The sequence below is a fragment of the Diadema setosum genome, chromosome 15, assembly GCF_964275005.1.
Source record: "Diadema setosum chromosome 15, eeDiaSeto1, whole genome shotgun sequence".
Classification (NCBI taxonomy): Eukaryota; Metazoa; Echinodermata; class Echinoidea; order Diadematoida; family Diadematidae; genus Diadema; species Diadema setosum.
In genome coordinates, this window is record NC_092699.1 from 1,615,439 (window position 1) to 1,632,089 (window position 16,651).

Consider the following 16,651-nt stretch of genomic DNA (forward strand, 5'->3'; position numbering starts at 1 on the left):
TTTAATGAAAAAATCTTGATTGTTATGGTATTAGAGGTCTTTCATTAAAGTGGTTTAGAAGTTATTTGAACAATGGGACACAAGTTACATTATATAAAGATACTTTATCGGATACATGTGATATTTTACGTGAAGTCCCCCAGGGTTCCATATTAGGTCCATTGTTATTTTTGATATTCATTAATGATATGTGTAATATTTCACGTGTGGTTAAATTTATTTTATATGCTGATTATTCTACTTTATTGATTTCTCATTCTGACTTGAATGTGTTGATAAATAATTTGAATAATGAGTTATTCAAATTGTCAAAGTGGTTTTGTGACAACAGATTAATTGTTAATATTGAAAAATCAAATTATATGTATTTTTTTTTAAAGGTAGGAAAAAGATTCCAGAATTGGAACTTTATGATGTAAAAATGAATGATGTAAAATCATCTCGAGTAGAATATACACAATTTTTAGGGGTTTATATTGATTGTAATTTGAACTGGAAAAAACATATAACTATGATGAATAAAAAAATTTCGAGAAATATTGGAGTAATTAATAGGTTAAAAGGTATTTTACCTGCAAAGGTTTTGATTTTGTTATATAACAGTTTGATCTTATCTCATTTGAATTATTGTAATGCTGTATGGGCGAATACTCCTCAATCAAATTTACATGACACTTTTATCCTTCAAAAAAGAGCAATTCGACTCTGTACAAACTCTGTACAAAGCCCCGTCAATGCCTCTGTTTCTGAAAATGAATGTTTTGAATATATATCAATTGAATAAGTTTAATATTCTTATGTACATGTCCAAGCATAAAATGAATTTGCTACCTGAGATGATTTCTGGTATGTTTAAATCTAATTATCAAATTCATAGTTATAATACTCGCATTAGTAATAAATATCATTTATTTAAGGTAGATAAGATGTATGTAATGCACACACTTAGACACACTGGACCCTCATTGTGGAATTCTTTACCAGATACAGTTATAAATTCTCCAACTACAAATATTTTAAAGAAAAATCTGAAAAGACACTTGTTAGAAAGTTAGATTTGTTATTATGAAATACACTATGATTATAGATGATTTTATGGTTTTTGTTTTCTAGGGGTGATATGACTAAACACTATAATTTCATCAATGATAATATATTTTTTGTGTATGTTTGTCCGTTTGTTTGTTTTTTTTTTTTTGTAATACTTTCACCTGTCCGATGTCTTGATCGCAATGCAATATTATTTCCTATTATTCTGTCTGTTGGGAACTACCCTGACAAGACTCCGGTCTTTTGTAGTTTCCATGTTTCATTTATAGTTGTTATTATGTTACGTATGCATCTCCATGTACTCGTTTACTGTCCTCAGTTTGTCATTGTACAAATTATATATTTTTTAAATGAAACAGAATAAAGTTCAAGTTCAAGTTCAAGTTCAAGTAATATATTGAAATAAGAAAGGGAAACTGACCAGAAACAAATAATAAATAGTGAAAACTTTGAGCAAAGAAAATGGGTTTTCATCGGGATTCGAACCAGAGACCTCCGGATTACTAGACCGGTGCTCTACCGACTGAGCTACCGACTCGCTTTGCTCGTGTGGTCAGAAGCTATAGTGTGTGTATGTGTGCCACACACACACACACACACACACACACACACACACACACATTAACCTGACATAAACCAAAAGGATGTAAATCAACTTTGGAATAAATGCGAGGGATCACCGAAGCGATGCAGCTTTTTATTTTGTTGTAATATATTTTGAAACAAGAAAGGGAAACTGACCAGAAACAAATAATAAATAGTGAAAACTTCGAGCAAAAAAAAAAAAAAAAAAAATGGGTTTGGGACTGACACCGATCTAGGGCTTTCAATAGCTTAGTCGGTAGAGCACCGGTCTAGTAATCCGGAGGTCTCTGGTTCGAATCCCGATGAAAACCCATTCTCTTTGCTCAAAGTTTTCACTATATATTCTTGCTACCTCCCTGCTATGATAAAGACAAGATGCCTATAAAGAGTATGTTCATAAACTCTTCCCACACTGGACGAACAGTCAGCGGAGTGAAATCTGAAGCCAAATCAAAAGTTCAAACGTTCTCTTTCTACGGTGACACCAATATTTGCATTGTATACGATAATCTTTGACTGTCTGTATTAGACTTTCCATCAACACAACTCCTTATTAGTTATTCATAAAAGCTGCTTACTTACATTCTACTATGCCATCTGTTATTTAGTATACCTTGATCACTAACACTCAATTCCTCTCTTACTGTACTTCGATTACAAAAACGTTTCTATGTCTGTGATGGCTACAATTCCATTTTCCAACAGAGTCCTGAAGAGAAAAACCTTTCGACAATACAGGATATTAATGACATCTTATTAATAGTGAAACTGAAATTCTATGAACATGATGTAGAGCAACGTCATTGTCACGCGACCTCGAGGTGCTCACTGAAACCATGGTTACCAATCCTGATCGATAACAAAACTTTTTGGAAAACACTTGAAAAACTTTGCCACTTCTCTATGACAGGTAATACAGTCTTGACATTTTGAGAGACATATAGGAGAATCACGTGCTGCAATAAAATCCACATATTTGAAGACATCAAAACTTTTCCAACGTTAATTGAGATTCTTGAAGGAATTTAAATTAGGCTTCCAGATCAAAAGTATGCAATAACACGTGGATAGACTCCGAGGCTCTTCAGTAATGTTAAACCAATTCTTGTTTGGAAGGCTTGATTTTTCTTTAATTCACTGCATGTATAACAAGTCATTGGTCCTTCTTAACCGTTATCAGTACTGAGATTTTGTCATTTTACCGATGAAACTGAAAATGCTAAAAGAGCATCAATTATTTACTGCCAAATAAAATGCATTTAAATCATATATACAGTATTACGTATGTATACAAATATATATGTCAATATTATGATCATGGGCATATGGATTGTGTTATAATGATAATGATAAGGTCTTATTTACCCAGGGTACCCTCCTCAGTGTTGCCACTGCTCTTCCAGAGGCCCCTGCCATTATTATTACCCTAGCGTTGCCAGGTACCCGTTTATACAACTGGGTCGAGAGGGACAGAGTGGGTAAAAACATCTTGTCAAAGGCACTGGGCGGGATTCGAAATCGGGTCCTCCGATCGGGAGCCTGGAGTCGTATCCACTATGCCACAGTGCATAGTGTTTGTGTTTGTGTGTCCGTGCAGTTGAATGAGTATCCAGAATCGCGTGACTACAGGTCTCCGGTTCTTCAAATAAAAATAATGAACAAATATGGTTGTATTCATATTCCTTTTTTTTTTTTTTATAGAGCGCGAGGCCATTCCTCTTGTACAGTACTGGGGAGATTTGGGTCAGTGAGCAGCTTGAATATAACTCCTGTATACAGATCAATGAAATTTGAATTGGAGGGTGTCAGCGAAATGTCTGCGCCTTTCTGTTGTCGTCTAGTTTTAGTGTCTGCTTCAGAAGCAAAGCGTCTGGCATTATCTGTTTGTGGAGTTTGCACGTACTACTTCACCGTGAGGCATTTTTTCTTACAGCTGTTTAGGGCAACTGACAGAAAAAAGAAATAAGGAGACTGATTACTGCGCCTGCTCTACGAGGACTGTGATAGTCCTGCGTCGCATTGCATTCTCTTTCACCCTAGGACGAAAGGGTAGCTTCTTTCTCACAACGCTGGTAACAGCAGATCCTCTCGGATTTGAACTGGCGTTCTTCAAAAACTGAGTCAGATCAGGTTAGCCTTATCACCATACGGCCTGTAGATTCCAATACACGTAGCGATGCAAGGAATACGAGTGCCACGATATTATACTCAAAAGAGAACAATATGTCTCCTTGTCGCAGGAAGTGTGACCTTACTCGTAGCCTTCTACCAGATGTACCATTTCGTCGCAAAAGATTACATGCCGAATGAAGCACGCTCAGGTATGGTTATTTATAAATCACAAATAAATGATTTTCCATTCATTCTAACTATTCCGTAAAAACAATGAAAACTCAGTATTCCGTAACTGTTTAAAACTCTTATCAGATTTTAATGAAGTTTTATCAAGTGTTCTTAGGCTTTGATTTGACTGCATTGAGAGGTCAAACTTAACACGGATTGCATTTGAGAGGGAAAGTCGTGAAAGAGAGAGGGAGAGAGAGGGGGGGGGGGAAAGAAAAAATAGGTTCAACTTTGCACCTTTACCAATGTCACACTGGGAGCACCTTTACATTGCCACCTTAAAAGGAACAACTTTGCACCTGCTTTTTGGTCTGACAGGTGCAAAGCTGCACTCGTAAAGGTACCCACTGTCCCAGTGTGATATTGGTCTGCACCTTTTAAGGGGGAAAATTTGAACCTATTTTTCTTTAGTGTGAGTGATGTAGTCAAATAGATAGATAGAAACTTTGGACAGATTCGTTTTACTCTTTATTCTATGAGACATAAGTCTTGGTAAAGAATGCTTCTACAGTGGTCAAACTCATACAAAAAGGGTTAATACAACAAAATCCGTTATGTGACTCAATTTTTTTTTTGTGGACGCATTGAATTCTTCAGAGGAGTTTCCTTAGCAAATGCAATGACAGCAATAACAGTTTCTGAAAAATCTACAAATAAGGTGCTTCGATAATTGATAACGTCCTAGCTAAAAAGATGTAAATGAAAACTTGAGTACAAGTTGATGATAACATGCTGTTTCGTTGAGGTACCAAGTGGCTATTAGTTTCGGTACATGTAATATCTCACCAAACTTTCGAAACATAATTATCATATTATGAAAATTTCTTGAGGGTTCTATCATTCCTGATTGATAGATGATAGTGCACAGCGTTCGGCTATACGCATGAGTATTCAGGTTCGAATCCGGGTCCGGCGCATTTATCCCTGAACAAACCCACTATATATCTGCCTTTACCCAAATTATATAATGTTAAATTTTAGCCAACAATCCTGATAGTGGCGGGGGCCGACGCTAGAACAGTCTTACTCTGACGACACATTCCAGCCTGAATAAGACTATGACAATATGCCATCATCATCTAACCTCAGGTTTGTTGGTCCTTGGAGGCAGGAACTGGGGTACGTCTAACAGATCACCTCATCGAAGGAGGACCCTAAAGCAATTGTCACTTCAGTCTAGAGCAAGAGAACGGTATGATTCTTATATTTGGTCTTCGTCAGAAAACGGTAATCTTTAATAGCATGTCGCTTCTAAACTCTCATGCACACTTAAAGAAATTACAGCGACACATGCATACAGATATTCATAAACCGAGCAAACTGTGCTTTTTGCTTTTGAATAAAAACTTTCTTTCAAACTTTTATATCCTGTAATGATGCAACAATGTAATAACATTTGGATCGTATAAATTGTGGAGATGAATCATTGAAAGACAATATTTTGCTCTTTGCAGTGCATTTTGCTTCACTGCTTGTCAGGAAACGAACTGATGGTCAAGTGCATTTGAATTGGAAATGTCAGACGATTTTAATCATCTCCCTCATAAAGTAATACATCGTAACAAAGAAGTCCCTTTTCTACTTGTTTCTATAATATCAACAGAAATCACATTCTGCAGAAACTCGATGTCAACGCAACTATGCTACTACTCCGTAAGGGTGTCTCGGTGAAATCGTTTAAATACAGCTCAAAGATGAGCGTGATCCGCCAGGAAAACCAGACAGATCCCGTACTGGCGGTAGGCCCGCGTTGTGCAGTCATCGGTAACTCAGGGATACTTACAGACAGTAGCTGTGGTTCCGAGATCGACGAACACGATTTCGTCATCAGGCAGAATTTAGCGCCCTCTGGGGAAAAATTCAAACCGGACGTGGGGTCAAAGGTCAGTCTGCTGACCATCAATCAACAACAAATGTTTGATATTGTGGAGATGAACAGTTCGCTTGTCTTCAAGAGTGACACCAAAGGGATGTCCATGGCATTACGCACTCACGGCATCACTAACCAGACGATTCTCTGGCACTTCAAGAAAGCTGCCCACAAACTGGGCAGTGTGGCATCCTTCTTCAATGAGAAGCTTGGCATTCATCCTCAGTGGGCCTACAGTATGACGTCACTCAACAATGTTACCTCCAGGTTGGTTACAACTGGTCATAATCGTTTTGAAACATCCTTCCCATCTGAAATTCTCTTGCACTGTGTGTATCATTTTTTTTTTTTTTTACTCTTCATCAGATCGTAGCATGCCTGTTTTCGATACATTATACTTGGCAATGTAAATTTTGAAAAAGAAAAACAAAAAATGGACGAAACTTGTGCTCCCTTGACATGATTTTAAGAAATTGTAGTGACGAAGGATTTTTTTTTTTCATATGTAGGATAAGGTGAATATTGCCATAGCAGTATCATCATACAGTTAAACGTGATCTTAGTTCTGTCATGGGGGAGTTTAGTTGATTGTGTTGGTGTTTCTTTTTTCTTACAACTTTCGCAAGTGTTGATTACTTCTGAAAGTAGGATGGCCATGCCACATGCCACGAAGTCTGACGTGGTGTGTCTTTGTCGCCCTCATGGGTCATAATTTGTAAAGATTATTGTTTACCTGCACTACTACTATAAAGTAAAATCCTTTCGAAGTAATTATTATTTTCATCATTATTATCATTATCATCATTATTATTGTTGTTATTGTTATTGTTATTGTTATCATTATCATCATTATTATTATTATCATTATCATTATTTATTCGACCAGAGCCCCGTTGCATAAAAGTTATGATCAAACTCAAGTCAAGAAAATCATAGGCAACTTGATTTTAATTCAACCAATCAGAATGGAGCATTTGTGACTTACGTTTGATCTTCTTGACTTGCGTTTGATCGTAACTTTTATGCAACGGGCCCCAGGTAAAGAATATAGGATACATGTCATAAACATTACAAACATAAAACAAAAACCAGAATGAACATTAAAAAGGATTTCCTTCAGTACACATTAGATTAAAGATCTAGCAATCGTATTCTTTTAGCAATACACGTGAATATGGAATTAAAACTATTTATTCGATCAAACTAGCACACTTTAAAATGAAACTCTGTGGATTCATTTACAGGACTTGTCCCTCGAATATTGCTTACAGCTTCTCTACTGCAATCCATTCTTTCAAAAACCAGCAAACGGTTGATAGGAGGGTAGCGTGGAACACAATACCTCCTTTTGATAGTTTTCTCTTTCATTGTACTATCTCATCGGCTGGAAATTCATTTCGTCTTTTCCACGGCTACCCCGAAAGTTAGAATGAAGGGTCAATGTCATATTTGTCCAACAAACGAACCAATTCAAAGTGAGCAGGAGCAGAAAAAAAAAAGAGAGAGAGAAAAAAAAGAGCGCGATTAATGATATGTCTATCTATGTCTGTATGTATAGATTTGAATCCTGCATGCTCGAGTATGTACACTAATACCCATGATTTCTTTTTTCGTAGCTACTTCCAAAAACACTTATTAATTCAATGTTTATTATGTCTATGTAGGGCAATTTGTTAATCACTTGGATTTAATAACAATTCAACGGAAGAATGTCATCAATTTGATCAGTGGCCTAAGTTCGAATTCGTGTATTTAATTCAATTCAATTCATTTATTTTCATTCTTATTTCCAGCAATTCAATTCAATAGAATTCATTTCAATTCACTTCAGTTCAATTCAATTCAATTCAATTCAATTCAATTCAATTCAATTCAATTCGATTCAATTGTTTTCATTATTTTTTTTCAACAAAACATAACACAGAATAAGTCGGGAGTTATGTCATAGGCATACATTCAACATGCCCCCCCCCCCCACCCCAGCTTAAGAACACTCAAAATAGTCCGGTGAAGTAAGAGTGCAATGACAAAAAGAAGTGGAATTCGAAGTAAAGCTTGAGAGAGAATGTCAAAAAAATACCAGGTTAGATGAAAGATCGACAGGTATTTATCTTATCACTTCTGTATTTTATAGAGGGTGCACCATTCCGTAACAATAACCAGAAATAATATAAATATGATACTGTACGTTGTAGTCGTATATTGACAGTAGGATGATATAAAGAGTATCACTTACAAGTCTTCAAACTCTTTTTTTTTTTTTTGGGGGGGGGGGAATTGGAGTATGACGGAAGGAAGATGTATAATACACTCCCAAGCCGTGAAGGAAATTAAGCTCTTGCGAAGAGGCGTCATCGTCCTCAAGGATTTTATTTTGCCGCCACTTACCAAATTTTGACGATATTTCAAAAACAAAATTTATACAAACAAAGTATGGCATCTTTAATGCCTTTATCTATCATTGTTTTCTATTTTACACATCCAGTGTTTGGAACATTACTAGGGTATCGTCGGGTCTATCGCTTATAACTGCTGCACTGGTTCTTTGCGAAGAGGTCTCCGTGTACGGCTACTATCCTTTCGTGCGGGATTCCCGAAACCAGACGGTGTGGTATCACTACTACGAGCCCGGGAAACCGCCGTGCCCTTCTCTCCGTTTTGCTAACTCTCCAAACACCGTAGGGTCGCATAAGATGCCAGAGGAGTTTGCTCTCTTGCAGAAACTTGACAATGAAGGAGTATTGAGATTAAATATTGATCGTTGTATGGACTGAAGAACCGAAAAACCTAAACAAAACAAATTAAAAAAAGCAGCAATATACATAGCAAAGGAATAAAAGGAATTTGATTGACAATGCGACTGGGGAAATTTGACTACATGTATCACTACGCAAATAATCATTGTCTAAATATCACAAATTATCAATTTGTTATTTGTGTATTTAGCAATTTGGTATATCTTAAGTGAAAAAAAAATGTAAAAACTTGCTTGTCATGAGGTTATGGTTCAGTAAACGTTTTAAAACTTAACTTTATTTCCGTTGCCTTAGAACATCAAAAAGAAAAAAAAAAAGAAAAAAAAGGCTTCTACAGGTCTTATTGGCTTTTTATGTGTAGGCCTACACCATTTTCAATTTTAGTTCTTTCCTGTTGTGATCTGTAACAATGCCTGTATTCTTGTTATTGTTGTTGTTATTGTTGTTGTTTTCGTTGTGTTTTATAATTTTATGTGTGATTGTTTGCATGTTTTGTAACACTGGATGTTTAAATTTGTGTTTGTGATTTGAAATGGAAATAACCCCAACTGAATTGAATTGAGAAAAAAGATATAAAAAGGAAAGAGGGATGTAACTCTCGTAAATGTAATAAAACACTTTTTCGCTGACAACACAGAGAATAAAGTTAATACATTTCTTCTTCTATTCTGACAAAAATATGTTTGGTCAAGGAAAACATGGAAAAAAAAGAGTAGGCCGTTCTGTTAAGCAACACTGTAATTATGGTTCTCTTAAGAGAATCTTTTTTAGAATAAAGTGAAAAAGAAAAGATTATCTTAACAATTCGGTCCCCATTCTCACACCATAAGTTGAAGTTTCCTGGTTTATGTAAAATCAAACGCTAAGATGAAAGAGTCTTCAGAAAACGAGAGTCAATGATTAATTCATTGAGGCAAATAATATAAAAGATTTTTTCCTCAACAGTATACTGTTGGCCCTACGTGTGTGTGTGTTGTGTGTGTGTGTGTGTGTGTGTATGTCGGCGGAGGAAATTTCATTTCATTGAACTATCTTTTCAGTTTACTCATAACTAAACCGCATATAAGTGTAGGACATGTAATATTTGTGCATATAGGAACACTATCAAAACTCACTCAAATACGTTTATCATTACAACTGTCTTAGGTATGTAAAGTCACGAGTCGTTGTAACTATTTCATTCTGAGGATATAATATTACGTTAAATTGTATATTCTTATTTTTGTGTTTTTTTTTTACTTCATTTTGCAATTTTGATACTTCAACACATCTGTATCATACTTTGAATGTCTGTACTTAAGTATGCCTGATACAAACATCATGACTTACGGGTTTGTGAGACTGGATAAAACTTACTCTCTTCAGGAAAATCTACTTGCTGCAAAGAAATTTGCTGTGTTTGCTACCTTTAAAAATCCACGGTATAGGGTACAAATACTGCAATATCAAGTGATATAATCCACGGTGGGCACAGTTAATGCCTTCTTTGTCTTTCATTTTATTTTATTTCATTTCAATTCTTTCCTATGAATTCTCTTTTCTTTCTAAAGTCATTGTACTAGTGTAAGAGCGAGTCACGGAGTAAAGATGTAGGAAACTTGGGGACCGCAGTTTGTCTTCGAAAACTTGGACTTTATTATCTTTTCAACAATTCTGCTGTCTAAGATTTACATGCACTTGATATTCTAAATGAAGCATGTTGCCAGTCTGGTGCTTACATAAATGCAACATTCGATTAAAATACTGATCTATGGTCAAGAGGGAGCCAGCCAGTCCAGGTCCTTTTGATATCAGCATCCTTAATATCTCAATCTGGAGCTCTCCAACCATTCAAATGTTGCCGCCTAACCCAGCCTCAGAACACTCTAAGCTCATGTATCTTTCCACTCATAAGCAAGTCATGCTGTGGAGTATAGGGAGCTTGAGCCGACATCGATTTGTGCCCCATGATATTTAGATACAGCGTGAGGACTATGAAAATTTAAGGAACGTACTTCTGTACAGGTACATTGTATGTATGGCCTAATGCCAGACACACACACATAGACACACAAACACACGCATGTAATGAAGTTGATTATGACTCTGCAATATTTATCATTACCTCACACCACTTCCACTGTTTCATCCAAAAATGCAACACAAATCATGTATTTCAATGTATGTGGTCGATGATTTGGCAACTACAACCCAACCACGCCATCATCCACAACTTTTGTTATTCTTTAGACTTTGTAAGCGTGCAATAACATTTTCCATGACAGATTTACTCTGGAGTACATGGTAGTCAGTTGTAGTGACAACACATCAGTATCACAAAGTGTTCATGTGGGGTCATCCGACGAGCTCGGCACTGAAAAAAAAGGTCCATACAGTCCACCACTCAGACAGTCCACCAGCTCAACACTAGGCATAAAGGCTCACCAGCTCAACATTTGTAGGCAAATAAGGCCCATGAACTCTACGCTAGAAAAGAAGGCCCCACAGCTGGACACTGGGCATAAAGGCCCACGAGACTGACAATGCGTACAGTAAGTCCTGTGACGTAATGCCGGTCTCGTGGGCCTTGGTGTTGTGCTTGTGAACCGTTTAGCTCATGGGACTATTTTACTTGATGTCGAGCTCATGGGCTGTGTGACTAGTGGGTTGCATGACTCGTGGGCTGTATGACTCGAGGGCTTTATGCTGGTGACGTTTCTTGTTCATGTGTTCACCTCTGATATCATATAAGGTTGATCTTGATGAGGATGAAAGGAAGGAAGGAATGAAAGAAACCGAGAGAGGAAGAATAATTTTTCCATAGTTAGGCCTACTGATTTTTCATCATTGCATTCTACTTTAAGAGATGTTGTTATTGCATGAAAGTAGTCAGATCCCCCTAAATATTTTTCTTTCGTGTTTCAAGATGTCTAAGAGTTAGTATGGAAGCATCCAACAGAATATACTATATAATCTCAGTCTCAATGTCTAAATGCTGTACAAGTGTATTACCAAAACAAGTCACAAACGCTCTGGGGGAAACCTGCTTTGTTTTCTTCTATTGATAATCATTGGTGCGCAAATTTTGTCCATGAACAGCATATAATTTTGTTCAAAATTTGTCAATCAAGCAGTTATTGACATATCTATTTTTATCGTGTTTAATCTCTGCTCTGGCTTTTGGAGCATTTTCATCACATGAAAAGCAACATTCCTTGTATCATGTTTGCTTTGTTCGTGTATCCATTTACTTGTGTAAAGCAAAATGTGTTACGAAGAATCATGGAGATTCGGTTGAGAATAGGTTTTTCATCGTATGGTGAGTGTTATTAGCATTTAAATTCTCTTGTGTTTATTGTCGATGTTCCATGACCTTTGCCCCTGCAACAATAAGCATTGCTCCCACGGAATATCTGCACACTAAGCCAAACATATATTCTACCAAAAAGAATAACCCTAGCCCCTATCATAAATTCTCAAGTCAAACCAAACCTAAAATCCTATCACAACCATAATTGACCTAATAATAAGTCCTTGGAGAAGATAAGACCGGAGCAATTGCCACAGGATTAAATGTCGAAACATTAGGCAGAAACGACTAAAGGTCAAGGAGGCGTTTCGGGGTTGTTGTTGTTGTTGTTGTTGTTGTTGTTGGTTTTTTTTTTTTTGGGGGGGGGGGGTTGTGTGTGTTTTTTTTTTTTGTGTGTGGAGTCATGTCTTGGATTCCAGCGGCTGATGATGGTTCTGTCACACTCACATTTCCTCAGGAAATATCCTTTCTGCAATTAAAGCATTTTCAAGCAAGAAGTCCAGAAATTCTTTTAGACATTAGTGAATATACAAAAACGGTCTTTAATTGCCCTAATCTCATTGTTTGGATTCATCAGTGCATAGCAATGAGAACTTTATGTATCATATTCAGAAACACAAATGCGAGGAGGGGGCGGGGTGAGGATATGACGTTAATTGGGCAACATTGGAAACCAGACAGACTGGGATAACTGCAGCTGAGACATGGCAGCATGCCGACGATTTCTTAGTCCAAATATGCAATCAGGATCGTGAACTCCGAAGGTTTTTTAATCCGAAGGTCCGTTAATCTGGAAATGAAGTAAGGTTGCCGTAAGCCGAAAATGAATATAAGATGTGTACAAACGAACATATTTTAATCCTTGCAAAATTATCAATACGATGATTAGAATACTATTGCATATTTCCCAATAGTTTCTTTTGTCAATCTCATATCACTGGCATGGCAACACGCAAGTTACGTTCATTCTAATGAAAGTTGCAGTTCAATGAGTTTTGTTAATCACATTAGAACCTTAGCGATGATTGACAGATGGTGCCACTGGTAGAATCTTGGTTGGAAGACTTTTGTGGGTCCATCCAAGTAATTTGAAGAAAAATAGTAGAAAAATCATTATGAAATATATGGCACGTATTTAGAATATTACGATATTCACTTCTCCACATAAGTGATTTTGAGGGTACCATGAATCAACACAAGTCAACATATATCCATTATAGAGTTCCGTTATCATCGTTCATTGATGTACGATGTTAGTAATCGTACATTCATCTTTGTTTCTGAGCCACCACCTCTGATAGTCTAGGCCTAGGTGATGTCTGATTCGCGAATCCACGATTTCTCAAAAAAAGAAGAAGAAGCAAATATGTTTTATGAATAAATCTCAGGGCGTATCACGGTAATTACCCCAAGAGGACAATATTGCCCCCGGCTAAATACTGGTTAGTAATAAGGTTATAGAGTAAAGATTAGGGTTAGGGTTAGGTTTAGGGTTAGAATTTGGGTTAGGGTTATTTGGTCAGGGGAAGGGGAAAGGGAAGGGTCTGGGTAATTGCCAAGTGAGTAATTGTTCTAGAACCATCAAAAGGACGTGATGACACTTAATACCAGTCACCAGCTTGTTTTTAGGTAGGCAACCTTAAGTACCACATATTATTACCTGTGAATGTTTCTTTTTTTTTCTCATGTCGTTTAGAAACATAACTGACCAATTTATCTCATTTAGAACTTGAATGACTTACTGTTACTGCCTGATGATTAGATATTTCCCATATAATCCCCGTTCCTTATACTCATAGGATGTCAGCCAAATGGCAGAGTGTATTGTTATTAAAATGCAATGATTGGCTTTGTATTGTGGAAACTTTGAATAAACTTGAAACTAAACTTGAAACTTGAAAAATGATACCATGTAGTCTGCAAAACTGCATTTCTCATATTTGCGATTATATTCATGATTGAATAACACGTAATTACGTCTGTGTAGATGTGTGACTGTGTGTGTGTAGGTGTGTAGGTGTGTGTGGGTGTGTGTGTGTGTGTATGCATTGGTATCTGTGTTGGTACAAAGTCGTACGTGTGCATGTGGGTAGGTGTGCTTGAATGTCTATGTGTCTGTCCGTATGCATGTGCGTCGGTACTTGTGTATGATGGGTTAGTAAGCAAAATTGATTTTTGTTTTTTAAAGTAGGTGTACGGTCTTAAAACCATATCATACACTATTTCTGACGGTTTATTATATTAGTACATTATAGTTTGAACACCTCGCCATTCGTTTCAATTAATGTTTGAACATATTCATCAGGTGTTCTGGCTGGTGATTGTCTAGTCTGTTTTCGTGTGAGTGCGCATGTATACAAAATAAGTATCTCCCTTTCTCACAGTCACCTGTTTCTCTCCTTATATCAGGCATTCTTTTCCCTTTATACCATCTTTTGTCTCATCTTTTTCAGTGACTTCTCCCCCATAGTTTGAATTTAGATCTCAACTGTTTCTTTTCTTACGTAATTACGCTATGTGGTTGACTGAATGTAGAGGGGAGATGGGAGAATGAACGGGTTTAATTGTTATGCCTCTTTTGATGTTTTCGTATAATGATGAGAGTGTATATATTGATACAATATGGATTTAATTTTTCTTTCTTATTTTACTCTCTGTTCATGTATCATTAAACCATGTACCGAATCTCTGGTTTGTTTGTTTATTTGTTTTAATCAGACGACGAATATTCTTGAATCTTAATGCAGAAATAAAATTACATCTACACTTCCCTAACGATGAAGGAAAGATGTCAAAACTCGAAGTTAACAACTTAATGTCATTTATAGGAGATCAAAAAAAAAAAAAGGAGAAAAGGATTTACGTACAGCTACATACCTATGCAAAATAACCCAAAAGAAAATCTAAAACTAAGGTAGTCTGGGTTGTAATAGGTACAGGTGGGCCTTTATCAAAGCGTAGACACTAATATATCAGGTACGTAAAGCCTAGTTTATATTTGGGTACATGCATATAATCACCGTGCAAATGAATGTGCAGCTGTGACCAAGCTAGATGTCTTTGGAATACATAGTTTTTTACTAATTGCATGGTCAAACGAAAATAGTTATATTCCTGCGAGCCTACGAATTTTCCTGTAAATTCATGTACTAATACATACATTATGAATCACATTGGGAGACACTGAACATCTGATGCGAGCATTTTGTTTTGCCGACCCGCAAACAAAGGGGTGAAATATCAACAACAAACACCTGCTTTCGAGTATTCAATTACCTAGTCAACGTATCATAATAAGTTGCTAGGCTAGACAATTCAAGATGTATACTTCGTTTAGGCGAGCATGCTAAATTTTGCTATTAGGTACAGACACAATGTCATGATCTTCTAAAGTGGAAGCAAATGGCGTTGGAGAGAAGAATAATCAATAGGACCAGATAATGGAGTCCAGGTGATAATCATTATTTCATTTCTTTTCATTTATTAATCCCAATGATACAAAACAATTGTAAAGTATAAAGCATAATCGATTGCAGAAGGTGAAATGTCATGAAGCACTGATACAAATGCACTAACAATACAAAAGTATAAATAGTACATAGAAATATATACAGCTACACCTACAAAAACATACAAATACACATGATTTACATAGTTGATCCTCATGAATTCACTGTGAGTTTAAATAGCCCTCGCGAACAGAAAGGAATATGGGGGATATGGAGGGAACTTGCACAAAAAGCAGAGCTTGTAAAATTAGCAAGTTCCCTGGGTAAAAAGAAAAAAAAATAGTCTTTTCATAAGTGCGTACATGAACGAGCGGGCATAACGATTCAGAAGGGATGAGAGAAAAATATACAAGTAAAGCAATTGGACAATGACAGACACATAATAATTCAAAGAAACACAACATCTCGTCTAATGAAAGATCCGCATCTTTGATGAATCTTTCATGTAGGCCTAAATTCGAACAAATCTAAAGTGGCTGTATAGCTTGAAGTGAAATCGATCGGTCAATGCCTGAACACGTACTGCACACTATTATTATAATCCTACTAACCAATACTCCCTACGTAGGCGTGCAAGCGTCTCTTTCTATCCTTCTAATTATTACCCACACGAAAGGAAATTCCACTGTTTCGTATACATTTGTACATAGTAAGTCTCGTACATTTTGAGCTCCATTACTTTTGTCAATGAAATTTTGCGACTCGTCGACTCCACATTACATGTCCTTCAGACCAAAACAGCTACGGACAGAGGGAAAATCAAAACCGCAGAGAGAGAGAGAGAGAGAGAGAAAGGGGGGGGGGGAGAAACTTCCCAAATCTGTACAGAATGCCACAATTAATCCGAATGCTTACGGGTAAGGTATACATAATTCTTTGGTATTTGTTGCTTTTCTGAAGGACACTGTCATATCATAAAAGTGAAGCTACATCTGAGATAAACGTCGTCTGAAACACTAACCCGAAAAGAAAGCAAGAAAAAAAAAATCAAGAAAATCCTGTTTGTCCGATTTACCTGCCTTATACAGGGTCTTACCTCAACCGTGACAATCCTATTGTCCTATGAACTCTGCAAGGTACTATTATACGGTCCCACTCCGACGACTCTATAGGAGCCTGCTGTACTAGGTGAACCAACTGTTCTTCTGTTATCACTCAACTCATAAGTCTCGTGTTCTTGCATGGGGTACAGTTTGTTGGAGTTTTGCTTCCCTCGTACGCATGGCTTTATGCATATTGAGGAGTAGCA

At 36.7% G+C, this 16,651-nt stretch overlaps 1 protein-coding gene across 1 annotated transcript; it reads left to right on the plus strand.

Moving 5' to 3' along the window:
• Window positions 1-5,618: 5,618 nt before the first annotated feature.
• Window positions 5,619-8,622, plus strand: LOC140239148 (alpha-N-acetylneuraminide alpha-2,8-sialyltransferase-like). Its single transcript, XM_072319031.1, has 2 exons — window positions 5,619-6,115; window positions 8,334-8,622. Exons 1-2 carry the CDS (start codon window positions 5,619-5,621, stop codon window positions 8,620-8,622), a joined length of 786 nt encoding a protein of 261 aa, XP_072175132.1.
• The last annotated feature ends 8,029 nt before the right edge of the window (window positions 8,623-16,651 follow it).

Coding starts and splice junctions, on each gene's coding strand:
- LOC140239148 (XM_072319031.1), top strand. CDS start 5,619: ATGCTACTACTCCGTAAGGGTGTCTCGGTGAAATCGTTTAAATACAGC. Junction 6,116..8,333: donor CTCAACAATGTTACCTCCAG/GTTGGTTACAAC, acceptor TTACACATCCAG/TGTTTGGAACATTACTAGGG.